Consider the following 16764-nt stretch of genomic DNA (forward strand, 5'->3'; position numbering starts at 1 on the left):
ATGTAACTAAGAGATCTTGACACGGGGAAATCGAAAATTGGGTTCCTTTGGCCCGTTAATGATTGGTGAGGCCAAATTGAAGTTAGGGAAACCTCGGCTCCGGTAAAAGTCAAACAAAGAAAGAGAAAGAGATAGAGAGAGAGAGAGAGAGAGTTTGCGAGAGAGGGATGAAATCCTTGGGTTCGGGTTTCCAGATGCTGCGAGCACCTTGGTGTGGTTTGATTGGACCACTGTCACTCGAGAAATAACTATCGTTGCTTGGCGATGCCACCAAGCAAGCAACAACACACAAAGAGAGAGAGAGAGAGAGAGAGAGAGAGAGAGAGAGAGAGAGAGAGAGAGAGAGAGAGAGAGAGAGAGAGAGAGAGAGAGAGAGAGAGAGAACAAGAGAGGGAGAGAGATGTTGGGGCTCGGGGTGCTCAGGGTTGGGAAAATGGACACGAGATTCGATTGAGAGTAGTGGCAGAGCACGCTGTTCTTAATCTGCATTGGCGCCACACAAGCGAAAATAATGAGGGAGGTAGAGAGAAAAGGATTAGATTTTAAGGTTTTCCAATTAAGGTTAGAACATTTTCTATTTATATATCCTTTTATCTATTTACTTCAATATTATAAAAATAGATTCTAACATAAGTGTAATTATTACAAATTATATGTGTAACCTCAACTAACTTATTGGTTTAACTATCTCATTTGCAGGTTCCTTTTCAGTTTTACAGGCAGAAGCAGTTGCTTTACTAGTAGGATTGCGTTGGGCTCAAGATGTGGGACTTCCCGTGGAGAAAGTTTTTTCTGATTCACTTTCTTTGGTCTCAGCTTTGGAGGGCCAGACTGTGTATTTAAATGAACTGGGGGTTATCTTTTCTGATATTAAAGTCCTATTGTCTAGTTTTCCTGGGGCATCTCTTTCTCATGTTAGCCGCAACTTTAATGTTGAGGCTCATAGATTGGCTAAGCATGCCTTAGGATAGACAATGAACTTTCTTGGATGAAAGAAATCCCTCCTCATTCTGTGTAACTTTTGTTACCGTTGTTATCTTAACCTTTATCGGTTACCCCAACAAAAAAAAAATCAAACAACAATTATTATATATATCAAAATTTATTTTTTAAAAAACTAATACGTATCCCAAAAGACTTAGTAGTCATTAATAGTATAATTAGTGATGACTTAGACTAAGTCGTCAATCCCAATATTTAAAAATATATATAAAAAATAATTACATATTATAAAATTATAAATGACTATACTATTGTCCCTGATATTTATTTTCAACGAGGACCTTGAATGTCATTATTGATACTTATTTTCAGCAACGAGTTATCAACGATAACCTTTTAGTGACGACACATTGTCATTGATAATCATCAATGACGAAAAAAACACTCTCCATTGGCAAAATTTGTTCTCACTGAAAATACCCTTCATTGACGAAAAAAGAATCTTAAGGTTGGAGCTATTACCATAATTTTTCGAAATTTGAGACTTATATACATTAAAGTGAACTTTTTAAGAATTTATATTGTAATTTAATATTAACACATGATATTTTTGGAAGCAACAAATGGATCTATTAAAATAAGAATCAATAGACTTACAAAAATTTCATACTTAGTGACTATTACTGCTATTTTTTAAAATTAGAGAATTATCTACATTAGAATAAATTTTTTAAGAACTTTTATCTCAATTTTTTAATAAGTTAATAATCATAATTATACAAAAATTATATATTGTTTACCCACACCTTCAAAAGTTTTTTTGTAATTATGTTAAATTCTAAATTTTGTCAAACGTGCCATCATAATATTATATATAATTGCAAAAAGAATAAAACAAAATGGCATATATACATTATATGTAGATGTATATGAACGAGACAAATGTATAAAAATATTCTTAACAAGATTTGGTCATCTGGCCTCTCTGCTGTGGGTACTCTCGCCTATATATACAATTAGTATTTTTTTTTTTTTTTTTTTTTTTTTTTTTGACAAAGTGATTAAAATCACTCATGAATTTACGACGCCCACGTCCGCCACCGGCGCTGGAACCTCCTCGAACCAGGATAGCTCATCGTCTAACCGCAGAGCATGCTTTGCCAACCATGGGCCGCTAAAATCTTAGAGCGAGCCCCATGGGACAAAACTGCCCCCGGAAATTTAGACAATAAAGCTATAACATCTTCAAACAACGCTCCTAACTCAATAAAATACTGAAGTTCCACCTGAAAAAAACATCAAAAAACAACATAAAACTTTAATTAGAAAGCTATTTAAACTGAAGAGAATCAACCAACCACCAAGACTAAGCAACTAGATCTCCCTATAAAATACTAGAACTAGCCAAAGGGATTACCCTTTGGCTAGTAACAACTAAACTATAGCATTCTACTTCATAACCTTCATAGGATCTCTATTCCTTGCTTTTACCCTTTTAAAATCAAACATAAATAAAATTTTCATTTTAATACCCATTATTCCTTAAATATTCAACATATTATATGCTAATTATTTCATTTTATCTCTTAAAAATATTACTTATTTATAGACTAAAACATGATAAAATCCTTAATAAGTGAAATTATTTATTATTTTATTTATAGCGTAAAACATAGTATCTATAATCTTTATTCAACTTAAATTAAACTAAAATTGTATTAATATCCTTAAAACTTAAGATTACACTTTTCACATTCAAAAGTACCATTTTCCTATTACCACTTCATCATACATTTAATTAATAATATTAAATTAATATTAATTAATCCAATTCGGTATTATGACATAATGCTTCCTTATTTATTATTTAAATAGATAACCTCCTAATTATTATACCATTCAAATTATTATAAAAACTATTCATATTAGTATCTTCCTATACAATTATTAAGGCAATAATCTCAATACTTCATTAGTATTTACTTCCCATTTATTTAAATATCTTCCCAAAAATAAAATAAATAAAATAAAGTATTCTCAATTCACAATTAATGTCCCTATCTCCAATTTATTACAAAATCCCACATTTATAATTTATATACCAAAATTAATATTATGTTATCTATAATAAACTCATATTTATAATTTATATACCCAAAATTAATATTGTGTTATCTATAATAAACTAATAAGGCAATAATCTCATAATTATATACCATAATTGTTAGATATTAAATTTTATAATATTTAAAATTCATGATATCTTGTAATTTTAACCAATTATCTTAAATAATTAGGGGCCAGCCATAAATCATGCTTGAAAACCTTAAAAGGCACCAAAGCCATAAACAATGGTGCAACTCATCCATCAAATTTGTACTTCCATTTCTTCCATCAAAAAACTAATACCACTCATCCAGAAATTCTTTAAAAATACAAATAATATAATAATTTTGGTACATTCCCATAATATTGAGAACAAACTAGATTTTCATAATAATTTGACTTCCCAAATATATCTAAACCAATATATTCTCATTAGACCATTAGTGTTTCCACCTCCCTTTATTACAAGATCCTCAAGATTCTTATTCTTCAATTTACTTAATTAATTATAATATTAAAATCTGAATACTAAAATTCAAAACACTTTCCTTTTATACTGAAAATTTCTAAAAAAATATAAACCAAAACATAGCTAGTAGGAATTAACGTTTAAAGTAAACCCTCTTAAACTTTATTTCAGTTTAAGATATTCTTTAAATCATACCTTAACCAAAATAATACTTTTATTCTGACTAATAAATCTGTATAGTGCATAACTTATTAACTTTAAAATATTATTGTGTCAAAATTTTCTTATACATTCAATACCGAAAAATATGAAAATTTAAACAAACTACCCTAAATAATTAGGGGCCCAACCATATAATAGGTGCTAAAGCCTTGTAAGGCGCCAAAGCCATATATAATGGCGCAAAATAGAATAAAATCAATATAAATAAGGCTATATTTATAATCATGATTCCAAAAAGGTAAACGTACAAATATAATTATTACTCCCAAAATCTAAGAAAATGCAAATTAAATTAAATACTATAAATGTAGAAACCATAATTATAGGAAAAATTAACACTGATATCAATCAATAATTTTTTTGACTGAATATCAATCAATAATTAAGTATACACAAACTTACGAAAATTAAGTAACGTCCTTCAATTTCGTCTTCAGCTAAGTGGTCAAATCGAAAATCCACCACATCCTCACTCAACAAAAACCAGGGTTGGTCACATCCAATGTACAGTAATGGCACACAGCAATGACAAAAACTTAACGCCGGCATTATAGAGAGAAAAAATATCAATGAAGATATGAATCCTTTCAGCACACAAAACCATAATCCTGAATAGACCTAAATATGGACGGAAATAACAACAGGACTACCAAAATCTCTACCACACTGTTAGCAAAACACATATATACATTGAAAAAGAAATCAAGAACTAAATTCTGATGAGCTTACTTTTTTGAATACCCAAATGAAGGGAAGAAAAATTCCAGAACTCAAAAAGAGATGATAAAAGAAACTATATACAAATATCGATTAGAAAGTACATAATTGAAAAAAGAAAAAAAGTTTAGATCTCAAACGAAGCTATACAAAGAAAAGAACAAACTCATCAAGTTATTACATAACTCAATCTTAGCTAAAAGAAAGCTCATTTTTGACATATTTATCAAACTAACACTTTCCCAGAAACAAAACAACAAACACATAAAGCTTTCATTTTTATTCTTAAATCTGTACATTGATTATCAATCTCAAAAACTCATTTGCACAAAAAACTTCTTTTGCAAATTAGCCCCCACGGCCAAAAATAAACTCAAAAAATAAAATGGCGAACCTTGGTTGCAGAAGATCAGTAAACGTCAAATTCAATTAGCTTATTAATTTAAATTACTTGAAGAAAAAATAAACAAAATTTAAGTTATAAAAAATAAACAACAACATCAATGAATATAGAGTGAACGATTTCCCCTAATTGATCTATCTAACCAAATCAAATTCCAGAGAAAAATCAAGAAATGTTTGTCTGGTTACCAAATCGTAATATAATTTAAAATCAATATAACAAGAAAGCTAATTATTACAGTCAAAACTTATCTATATACACAAAACTTAACATATATAACAAAATAACGAGCTCAACGAATCAAGAGTGAACGATTTCCCCTAATTGATCTATCTAACCAAATCAAATTCCAGAAAACAATCAAGAAATGTTTGTCGAGTTACCAAATCATAATATTCTTTTAAATCAATAAAACAAGAAAGCTAATTATTACAATCAAACCTCATCCAAACACATAAAACTTAACATACATAGCAAAAAAAACGAGTTCAATGAATCAAGAGAGAAAGATTTCCCGAGAAAATGTACAAGAAAAGTATACAAAAAAGAAAAATGAAACTACCTGAGAATGGGAGCAGAGAGTCGAGAAGGATCGCGAGTCCAGATCTGGTCGACGAATCGCTTCCCTAAGCTGGTGATCCCTCGGCTACTGGAATTGGCGGCCATACAATTGAGACAGAGAACGAGAAAAATCTAGAGAGAGAAACTGTATTCCGTGATGTACTTTCACGGAATGTATTCCGTGGTACATTAGATGGGTCTCGGGGTACATTAAATGAGTGTCAGGGTACGTTTCTACTTTTTAACCCTAATTACCCCTAGATCAATCTCAACCGTCAGATCAAATAAGTCCCTCATCTGACGGCTGTCGTACATCACGGAATACATTCCGTGAAAGTACAATCACAAGATAAAATCATATCCCTATAAATATACTAGACACTACTAATACCTTTTTAGCAATTCTCTTTAACAATTCTGTACATGGTAGTAGTATAATCCACGCTGTACCAGATCACTCCACCCCACAAAGAAACAATCCCAACTGGACCCAATCAGTAATCTTAGCTGTTAAACCCATTTCAAGAGAGAGAAAGAGAAAGAGAGAAACCACAAACAAACAGTCCACAGTTTTCTCATTTCAACTTTCTCCATTATTCTTCTCTTCTTCTTCATTCATTTTCAAAACTAAATTCAAATCAACCCAAACAAAACCCCCAAAATTCTTTTCACCCTTCCATCACTTATTTAGATTTCTTCACTTTTTTTTTTATTGATTTTTCAGGCGAAACAACGAACAACAAGCTTATCAACTGAGAATCTTCTTCTTCTTCTTCTTCTCTGAAGGTATTATTATTCTTTGATTTTTGATTTTTTTTTATATACAATTAGTATTTTGTGTGACTTGATTTTGTTATTTTATTTCTATTTTGTTTTCCTTACTTTTGACTTGATATTAATTAGGTTTGGATTTATGAGGATATGATTTTTTTTACATAAATATCAAATGCGCAATTCAACTAAAATTATAAATGCAGTTTTTTTTTACCATTTATTTGCGAATTGCAATATTATTAATGTAAGATAAATTAACCATGAAAAGACTGCAATGTGACTATAAATAAATAGGTAGGAAATATATTATCCCAAATTCCCAATCAGTATCAATGGCACCGATATGGGCCACAGTCCCTTAAATAATTTCACATGATCACCTTGATTGTGGTTGGACTGACAATATGTATTATGAATTAATTTAGTATTTCATATTATTTTAACAATTCTATCGTATAATTCTCTATCATTTTTCTCTTAAGAGTACAATTTATTTCAAATTAAATACAATAATATATCTATATTTGTATATACAAAAATTAATGATTTAAATATTAAAAATTCAAGAACTTTATTTTATTAAAGTCAAAATTGTGTTAAATTAATTTGGTAGTGCATATTTCATACCTTTTTTATTATTATTATTAATTTCCATATATTATTATTAATTTATTTATCTTTAGTTATCACATTTTTCTTAGGTAATTAGGGTCTTTTGATAATTAAAATGTTAACTTTCTTACTTTATTACTCTATGACCAATAAAATATAAGGAAAAATTGTGTAAAAAATAAAAAAATACAAGGAATTTTTTTTTGGTATATATTTAATAAATATTAAGCATTAATAAAAAAAAAATTAAATATTGCATCAACATCTACTATTTTGTATTGGAGGCTTAGCTAAATATTATGCCAAATTAACTCATATTAATTTTTTATAGCAAATATAACATAAAATATTTACATATACTATTGGAGTTGGTCTTATATACTTACCATTTCTACAAGTCCTTGTTTGGATTACCAAATTTGCTCGAAAAAAAAATGTTAGACAAATTGATAGAAAAAAAAAAATAGATAAAAAAATTGTTGTAATTCACTATTATTTTTTTAAATAAAATAAATAAATAATGCAATAAAAAATTAATGCTATGAAAAGGCAATCTGTAATTTTTTTATTAAAAAAAAAATAGTTCTATGAGAGTAAATTCCTTCATACATTTTGTCACCTCTATTAAAATAAAATAATGAAATATTAACAGTTCCCCAACAAAAACACTTTGAAATCACTATGATTCACTATCTCTCTTTCTTTTTTCTTTCTTTCTTTCATTTTTTTTTTTTTTTAAATCACTAACACGCCTTGGTTTTCATTTATAAATGTTTTTATTTCAATTTAAGTAGTCCACCAAATTTGAATTATTATTATTATTAAAAGCAATGAAATTTCAACTAAATTTTGTTATGCTGTACCTGATTGTTTTTTTTTTCTTTTAGAAAACAAGATATTAAATTAAAATTTCACAGGGTACTAAATAAACATTAATTGCTTATTTTTTATTAATTTCTATAGGTCAATTTTTTTTTTTTTATAATTCATGAAATTGTGTTAAGAAAATGAGTGCAAAGATTCATGAATATAGATGCTGTGATAGCAGTAGGCGCAGGTAACAGACAATGCTGTATGCTTCCACCTCCCCTCATCTATTAAATGAACTTTCTAAGATTATTGGTATAATCATAAATGAGAAACACGAACCCTCTTGCTCATTACCTTTTTCTTTTCTCTTCTGAAAAAAAAATTATATTTTCCATCATATATATATGGTTGTAACTTGTATTGTCATATAAACTTGATATAAAATAAAATTAAACCTTCATCGAGTGATAGTTGATTAGTAGATGGACATACCACGTGACATGATTCCTAAAACAGGCTGTGTTTTTAGCTTAAAAGGGATTCTTTGCCCAAATAATACAGCGTATAAAAGAATGACATTATCAACTTTTAATTAAATCCCGTTATTAATTTGCTTGTGCGATATATTTATAAGATAACATGCTTTGCATTTAAACCAAATCATATTTTGCCAGAATTATAACCATTATATATTCAAGCAATTGATAATAAAAATAAGTTATTTAAATATGTTGCATGCATGTGTGCAATTTCTAATTTTAGAAGAGTATAAATAAAACAAGACATCATTATATATAAAACTAGAATTTTAGCTGATTAAAAATATAAAAGATGCAAATAATTAATTTGTTAAGAAGTAATTTTTTTTTTAAAAAAAATGGACATGCTTTTACATTGGAAACCTTAATAGTGGCACATATTAATTGATAACACATGATAATAACTAGCTTGATTAAATTATATTAGGTTATTGACTTGGGATGTTTTGTTGGAAGGAAGGACAGGACAGAGCATATGCACAGGTATGATATGTTTCTGAGAAGCTGATGTGGCAATATGCCATTGGCTGGAAAAATTATCCATATGTACTATCTATTTTATTTATAAAATTAAATGTCTAATTTATACACTTAAATCTTCTAATAGATCACATACTTCTGGCATATACATATATGGTAAGAATAATCTTGACTGTTGATTAGGTTCGGTTGAGCATGTGATCAGCAGCTTCTACACATGCAAAAGTCTTAAAATGCAGAATTAATGAGTTTCCTTTAATTTATTTAATTTTTTATATAAATATATATTATAACTAATGTACTTACTAGCTAGTATCAGTAATCAAGAACATGTTTAGAACACTTTGGATTTCGATATAGTTGATCTTTTGGTGAGCTTATATAGTACAGCAGACTGACTTTGTTGTTGGGTTGGGCCTAGACCTCAATTTTTTTTTCCTTCCCACCAAATCTAAAATAAATATATTTTCCCTAAAAAGTCGATCATATAAGGCTATGTATGGTATGTTAGACTTTATATGTATGAAATGAAGTATATATATTATTGTATAAAGTGTGAAATTAATAAAATATGTATTGCACTAAAATTAAAAATCGAAATATCTTCAACCATTACTTAATTTTATGGTATTTTGGAAAGCATTAAAAAGTATTATAGTAAGAAATAATGTTTTCCATAATAGTATGTATTATAAAAATCTTATTATAATACTTTTAATGCATTAGGGAAAGTTGTATTATTAAAAATCAAGTTACTTTTCATAACATATTTTATGAATTATGCTAAAGTATTGCTGAAAACTCTTTTATAATACTTTTTAAGTATTATTTTAATACATTAATATGTTTAAATGAGTATTATCTTTATTATTTTTCATAGTAAGAAATTATGTTTTCCATAATACCATAAAAGTATTATAAAAATCTTATCATAATACTTTTTAATGGATTAAGGAAAGTTGTATTATTAAAAATTAAGTTACTTTTCATAGCGTATTTTATGACTTATGATAAAGTATTATTGAAAACTCTTTTATAATACATTTTAAGTGTTATTTTAATATTTTAATATGTTATTAATTTTCATAATATATTTTTTCACTTAAAATATCATTATTATTTTAATATTTATAATACTTTTGTGACTTATATTGTAAGCATTATTGAATATACTACATAACACTTTTTTTTATTATTATTTTATCATGTTCATAAGATTAAATTATCATTATTACTATAATTTTCACAATGATTTACAATAATACTTTTTCTTATGATTTGAGAAAATAATTATAACAATAAATATAGTTTTATTCAGAGTAATAAAGAATACAATTACATACTTACAACCATGGTAGTATATGAAAAAAAAAAAACACATGTATCTCCTAAAACTAAATCATCATCTCCAAGAGACCCAAGCTCCTAACTTGCTTGACAGTTTTTGCAACAATCTTGTGTCATGTTCTTTAGTAGAAATCACTGCACAAAATGTGAGCAAACTATTACCTCAATAATTAAGAATTTATTTATAACTCAGTTACCTCTCATGCATAATCAGTGGCCATCAGTTCTTCTCTTTCAACTAATAACAGAGATTAGAAACACTTTTAAGTAAGATTCACAATAAACTAATAACAGGGCAAAAGATTACCTGATGTCACTTTTGAGCAAAATCTCACATGATATACTTAAATCAGCAATTTATGCTTCTTTTACACCAGACTTCAACTCCGGAGAAGTAAGTTCGGACTCTACACTCTCCGTAGCTGGTTGTTTGTTTCTAATAAAATAATTACTGTGTTCTATTCGAATTGATCTTCCCATAAACGCCTAAGGGGGAAAAAAAGACAAGTCAGAGAATCTCCAATTTAAAATGTCTTTATGAAATTTGGATGCAGAATAGGTCCATGCTTATAGTCACAAATAATAAGATGAAATAAACATGATGAACAACGCTGGCACCTTTCCTTGAACAGAGATTAGAGCTGCCTCAGATTCTTTCTTTGATTTGAAGGATACATATCCATATACCAAGGAATTTTGTATAGTTTCGTGGAATATAACTTCAGTAGACACTACGCTATGGCCCTCATTGTTGAAGAACTCTTTGAGATCTTTATCTGTAGCATCATATGACAAATTCCCAACAAACAAATTGAATGTCACTTCTCGCCTCTTTCTGCAATAGGCAATTTTCAAAACTCCACCCTCCACTTCCTATATCATTTGTATTTCTTTTAGCAGAGAACATGACACAGAAAAGAGAAAGCAAATGTTACAAGTAGTCCTCTATTAACTTGCTGATAAAATGAAGAAAAGTCATACAAAGATGGTAATATAGAGCTATTGATTTCATCATAGTAATTTAAAGTGTGTAAAATTTTATATTTGATTCAAGCAAGAATTTTAGATTTGCTTTCAGCTCAAGTGTTTTGTGAAAGAATTCAGTAGAGTTTTGGGCTGGAATTCACACAACGAATTGCAGTATAACACCATTATTTCCATTTGGTAAAAGAGAAAGCTTTAAACTAAACAACCCAGAAATATGAAAATAAAAAGAAACGTACTTACTAGCATCTTCTTGGGTCAAAGCCACTGCAACAGTGGCCAAAGAGACTAAAACAGTCACTGGTTGTGATGCCCAAAGACCAAACTGATTCAGAGAAGAAGGACAAGGAGAAGCAGAGGAACCCAAGGAAAAAAAACAAAGAAAAAAAAAGGAAAAAGAAAAAAAAAACACAGAACTTTTGTGTAAGTATGTGAGTTATGGGAACTAATTATATAAATGCCTCAAATGTAAGTAGTTATATATTACTAGTGAGAAAAATACAAAGAAAATTATAGAATTGAAACTATACATTTATACAGATGCAGGAAATATATATAGATATATATCAACTTATAAATTGAAACTATTATCACTAAAAATTCAAACAGTCAACAAAGAAACAAATGTACCTTTGAGTTGGAAGACAGAACTATTTTTTAAAAGTAGCAAATGCATTTCAAGTGGGAAAAACTTCGGTACAGAATGCAGTAGCCAAAGGGAGCAAGTAAAGAAACTATACATTCAAATTGACACAGCAAATGCACAATAAATAAATTGAAATCCTAAACCTCTATTCATGACAAATGAAATGTTTGATTAGAATTGTTCACAACATCATATGATAAATAACAAAGATGACAAATCTCAAATGAAAAATTCACAATTGTAAAGATTCAAGTATTCAAATCCATAGTAATTCCAAAATGCTAGTTATGTCTATGATTTCAAAATAGGAAGCATAACTAAGGATCATATGGGAAGAAACTTTGGAAAACTAAATCATATAAACGGAATTTATTACAGCTTATCTACAAAACTTAATTATCTATTTTGCTAAAGATGAAGAATTAAAATCATGAAACAATAAGCAGTTTATTCCATATCAGCATATTCTAAAATAGTAAGAATTAAAATCTATATTCACAAAGAGCCTCCCTCTAGAGCTTTGATAGCTTTGATGTTTAACCACATCAAAAGACAAGAACTGTGATGTTTAACAATAAAACACACAGCAGTGGTATAAAAAACTACTCGAAGCCACATATTATGACTTACCCTATAGCAAAATGAAAGACATTCTAACCCAAGTTACCAACCAAACACTTACGCCATATCCGGAGGAGTACGGATCTGTGGATAGCGGCGGCTCTGAGACATATTCGGTTGGCGACAAGAGAGAGAGAGAGAGAGAGAGAGAGAGAGAGAGAGAGAGAGAGAGAGAGAGAGAGAGAGAGAGAGAGAGAGAGAGATGCGGCTGTCAGTCACTGTGAGGAATCGCACAGTATTTCAAAATTTTATTAGAATCTGGAGGCATGAATTCAATGGAGTCGGCAACACTCGAAATGAAATTCCTAATGCTACAGTTTTTGCTCAAAACAAACATCTGAATTTTCGATCAGATATTGAAAATAACAAGTGAAAGATCAGATCTCAAAGAGTTTTTTAACCTCTAAATTGATGGAATAAGAGAATAATTACACAAATGTAAAGCAGAGAATAAAATACACAGAAGTAAAGCAGAGAATAAACATACAAAAGAAAAGCAGGTTGAATTGGTGGTCGTGGTTTGAGACTGAGGAGTGGCGATCGAAGCAAATACAGTCAATAACCGTACGAATCTCCTCAACAGGACGTAACGGAGCAAATTTTTCCTGCAATCAAATCAAAATCCTCATCAATTCAAATAAGCAAACTTATTTTCTTAGAATTCACAGAAAATCTAATTAAACAAAAAAAAAATGAAAATACCTAACTGTTGAGAGCGAATCAACTGAAAGATATTGCTATTATCTTTATCATCGCCCTGAAGTTTCTGTGGTGAAACAGTTTGATTCGAGACCGTAGCCATGGAAAGAAGAGATTGAGAAGAAGAGAAGAGAGAAAATGAGTTCGGGTAGGGTGAGATACTGGAATTTTTCTGTCTTTTATTTTTTTATCTTTTTTTTTTTTTTTTTTTTGAAACGGAAATCTTTCTGTCTTTTATTGTTAAGCTTAATTTTTTCACTTTAAAGCCAAGTTTTTATTTTTTTATTTATTTTTTATTTTTTTATTTATTTATTTATTTTATATATATATATATAAGTTGAGGAATATTTTTTTTTATCTATTAATTAAAATAATTTTGAAATTCCGTATTTTAATATTCTCAGTTTGATTATTTAATTAAATGATTAATTAAATGCGGAATAATAAAACTGGTACTGAAAACAGTTTTCTGTAGTTACAGAATGCAACTCTGTAACTCCAGAGAAACCCAGAAAAACAAACAGTGCATAAAAGTAAAAACACACAAGATTTTTGTACGTGTTTCAACAATCCTTTCAGATTGTTACTAGTCCACGGGGCCACGGCCAGAGATAAGATTCATTAGATCGGTATCAAAAATACAAAGTAATTGACTTATGCATAAATAGACTCCCTCTTATTGTATGCCGCAAGCTTGATGTATTCCACCTACTAACCGAATCTTGATAAAACTCCAAGTGCTCGAACTCCATTCGATCACCTTGAAGAGTGCTTGAATCCTCCCGATTCAAGGCTTAAAGGCTATCTCCCGAAAGCCTATACAACCATCTCCCGAAGGTTGTGTGCTTGTATCCTCCCGATGCAAGACTTCAAAAGCAATCTCCCGAAAGCTTGTAAATACCCTTCTCCCGAAGGTGCACTGATGTTCTTCTTCGTTGTAGACTTGAATACAGACTCAAGACAATACAAACAACAAATAAACAGAGTAAGAGTAGAACAACTCTTCTCTACAAATCAAAGACTCTCTTTTCTAAAGATATGAATGGAATTCAAAGATACAAGAGAGGTACCAAGAGAGGTACTAAACAAAGACACTCTTTCCTTAAGATATGAAAGCAATTCTAAGTGTATGAAAGAGATGCAAAACCTAGCAGCTATAAGATGTATTTATAATGAATATACATCTCATAGACGACTTACATTCGGTACGAACAAGACCTCAACCCACTAGAAACTTCCCTAAAATAATTCTTCAATCGGTCCAGGAATTTCCGTTTCGTACCCGCGTAATCGTGGGCGATAACTACAACTTTCCTTTTATAGAAAAGGAAAGTTTAGCTCCGGTTTTCTCTTCAAGAAACCTGATCTAAGAAAATGGGAAACTCAACACAAGATCAGATTACACAGCTGGTTAGATAAAAACGAAATGGGTAACCAAACTTACTATTTTTACCTTTTTTCCAAAAATAGGAAAGCTAGACAACTTTCCTTTCAAGTTTGAATACACCAAATAGGAAACCATATTAATGTATACCAGCCGAAAATATACAATGAATAATAAAATATTTTTGTCAATTAAATATGCCAAAAATAGAATTAACAATCTCCCCCTTTGGCACTTTGATTGACAAAACATTTTATTATGAGAAAACCTGCATCAAGTGTTAGAAACCAAAGCAAATAGCTTTTTAAAGATACAAGAGTATAGAAAATACTCCCCCTGCATGAAAGCTCTCTAACACATAAAACATAGAACTTTTTTTGGACGGAAAAGCTTGCAAACCGAAGAACACAACTTTTTAAATGGAAAAGTGTTAAACCACAAACAAGCAACTCCCCCTAAAACCAAGGGTCCAGAGTTGTAACAAAGAGTTCAATGAATCCAAAAAAATAATACTACTCCCCCTTTTTGTCTATCAAGGAGCCAAAGATAACAAAAACAAACATGGACAAAGTCATAAGTTCAAATAAACATTAATAAAAAACAAAAGATAAAAGATTGAACCACTTATTCATCATCATTGGGACGGAAGTATTTCATGATGCTGTCCATCTTCCTAAGAAGCAGGGCCTGACTAGTCTCCATTCTTCCCAAACGCAAATTGAATTCTGCCATTTCTGTAGAAGCAGAAGTTGAAGCAGGTGCAGCAGCAGGATCATTTGTAAGACCAGGGGAAGCAGACCGAGCCTTTCTTTGAGCAGCTTTTCCTTGAGGAGGCTTCTCAGGAATTTTGAAAGTGGGTCCAACAGTAGGCATCTCAATTGATTCATTCTCAAGAATCAATTCCTCTTGATTAGATAAAATTTTATAGATTAAGTGAGGAAAAATGAGATTGAGCCTAGGTTTCTTACCCTTTCGAAGAGAAACAATTTGCTCCCAAATCATGTCAGCCAAATCAATTTTAGCACCAATTGAAACTTTATACAAAAAGAAAGCAAGTTCATTTGAAACATTTACCGGATTGGAGCAAGGAAACCAATTGGATAGGGCAAACCTCATGAGAGCAGCATGTTGATAGGTGAGTTGAGACATATGCATGGTGTAGGAGAGTTCAATTTCATTATCACCAGAGAGATAACCGAACACCTTTTGATGATCAAACTCCACATCAGTTGGCTCAATTCCCATAGGCAAATTGAGAGCCTCAGCAACATCCTTCACAGTAAAGGAATACCAGTGTCCTCTGACAAAAACTTTGCCAAACATGAAAGAGTCCTCATCGAGAAACTCATCAGTGATGTTAGCATAAAATTCCTTCACAATTCTATCCACATACCCATCAAAACCGATCAAGGTATCTACCCATTGTCTTTCTTTCAACATGTTATACACTCCAAAAGGCTTATGAGCAATAACATTAAAATTTTTCTCCACAATAAAATTCCTATTCTCATAGAATTTCATATCTCTAGCATGATCATTATAACAAAAATAATGAGAGTGGGGCTTGAAGTTATCAAGAGAAATACCAGAGGGCCTCTTTCTTTTCTGTGGAAGAACAGGATTTGTAGAGACAATGGGCCTTTTTTCCTTTGTCCTTCTTTGGTACAAATAGGGACCGGAACAGATGCAGAAGTGACGGTGGTCGGTCGGTTCTTCACTCTCGGATCCGTAATCATCAATAACGGGAAGATCTTTGGGCACAAATTCTTCACTTGAATCGGACAAGCCCTCCGAATCATGATCCTCCTCACTTTCTTCGGTTCGTAATCCGAGGAAGAGACCGAAGGGGGATTCTCCTTGAGATTTTTGGCCTTTGAAGATGAAGAAACCACCTTTTTCCCTTTGGATGCAATTTTAGGTTTAACCACTTCAGGCTTTTTAGGAGTGGAAACCTTGGACCTTGTTTGAGAACTCACCGTGGGCAAGGTCACCAAAGCTTGGTCAACATAAGGAGCACCATTCGAAGAAGAGGACTTCGACAATGTGTGATCGGATGAATGGGATTCATCATGATCACCCAACCCAGGTGTTGGAGAAGCAATAGGAGTGGCACCAACAAGAGGAGATGAGAAATTTGCCACTGATTTTCGAGCTTGGGTCTTCGATTTCTTGGCAGACGTCGTCGGAGCAGAAGACGAACCAGAAGCTCGATTCTTTGGTGCGGTGCGGCGCGGAGGCGGAGTCACCGGAGAAGCGGGCGGCATCCACGAGTGGGCTTCTTGGATGGTTGGGCATTCTTAGTTTTGGCCATTTTTCTTTGAAACCCTAGAACACAAACTCTCTTACACTTTGAACAATGTTAGACCTTTGAAAAAAAAAATAGAAGGAGAAGAGAGAGTGGTGATCGTGGGTTTATGGGTAGTTGAGAATATATAACTTTCAATTTTA

The 16764-nt window shown here is 30.8% G+C and overlaps 2 protein-coding genes and 1 long non-coding RNA gene across 9 annotated transcripts; 1 reads left to right on the forward strand and 2 right to left on the reverse strand.

Moving 5' to 3' along the window:
• Positions 1 to 1832: 1832 nt before the first annotated feature.
• On the reverse strand, positions 1833 to 5766 carry LOC133036653 (uncharacterized). The gene is made up of 3 exons (XM_061113257.1): positions 5422 to 5766; positions 4142 to 4274; positions 1833 to 2228 (listed from the first exon to the last, which is right to left on the reverse strand). Exons 1-3 carry the CDS (start codon positions 5523 to 5525, stop codon positions 2082 to 2084), a joined length of 384 nt encoding a protein of 127 aa, XP_060969240.1. The 5' UTR covers positions 5526 to 5766; the 3' UTR covers positions 1833 to 2081.
• Positions 5767 to 5832: 66 nt separating this feature from the next.
• Positions 5833 to 11291, forward strand: LOC133036655 (uncharacterized). The gene is made up of 2 exons (XR_009687254.1): positions 5833 to 6206; positions 8583 to 11291. It is a non-coding gene; the product is annotated as an uncharacterized LOC133036655 (long non-coding RNA).
• On the reverse strand, positions 9923 to 13162 carry LOC115707706 (29 kDa ribonucleoprotein B, chloroplastic). 7 transcript variants are annotated; one of them, XM_030635733.2, is made up of 4 exons: positions 12941 to 13156; positions 12721 to 12838; positions 11206 to 11291; positions 9923 to 10872 (listed from the first exon to the last, which is right to left on the reverse strand). In XM_030635733.2, the coding sequence occupies exons 1-4, from the start codon at positions 13033 to 13035 to the stop codon at positions 10767 to 10769; spliced, it is 405 nt and encodes a 134-aa protein (XP_030491593.1). In that variant the 5' UTR covers positions 13036 to 13156; the 3' UTR covers positions 9923 to 10766. The 7 variants fall into 7 exon arrangements, 4 of the variants coding, with proteins under 4 accessions (XP_030491593.1, XP_030491594.1, XP_030491595.1 ...); XM_030635734.2 differs by having other exon boundaries at positions 9923 to 10468; positions 10601 to 10855; positions 11210 to 12838; positions 12936 to 13153; XM_030635735.2 differs by having other exon boundaries at positions 10715 to 10855; positions 12941 to 13159.
• Between the last annotated feature and the right edge of the window lie 3602 nt (positions 13163 to 16764).

Source organism: Cannabis sativa, chromosome 1 (assembly GCF_029168945.1).
Source record: "Cannabis sativa cultivar Pink pepper isolate KNU-18-1 chromosome 1, ASM2916894v1, whole genome shotgun sequence".
Lineage (NCBI taxonomy): Eukaryota > Viridiplantae > Streptophyta > Magnoliopsida > Rosales > Cannabaceae > Cannabis > Cannabis sativa.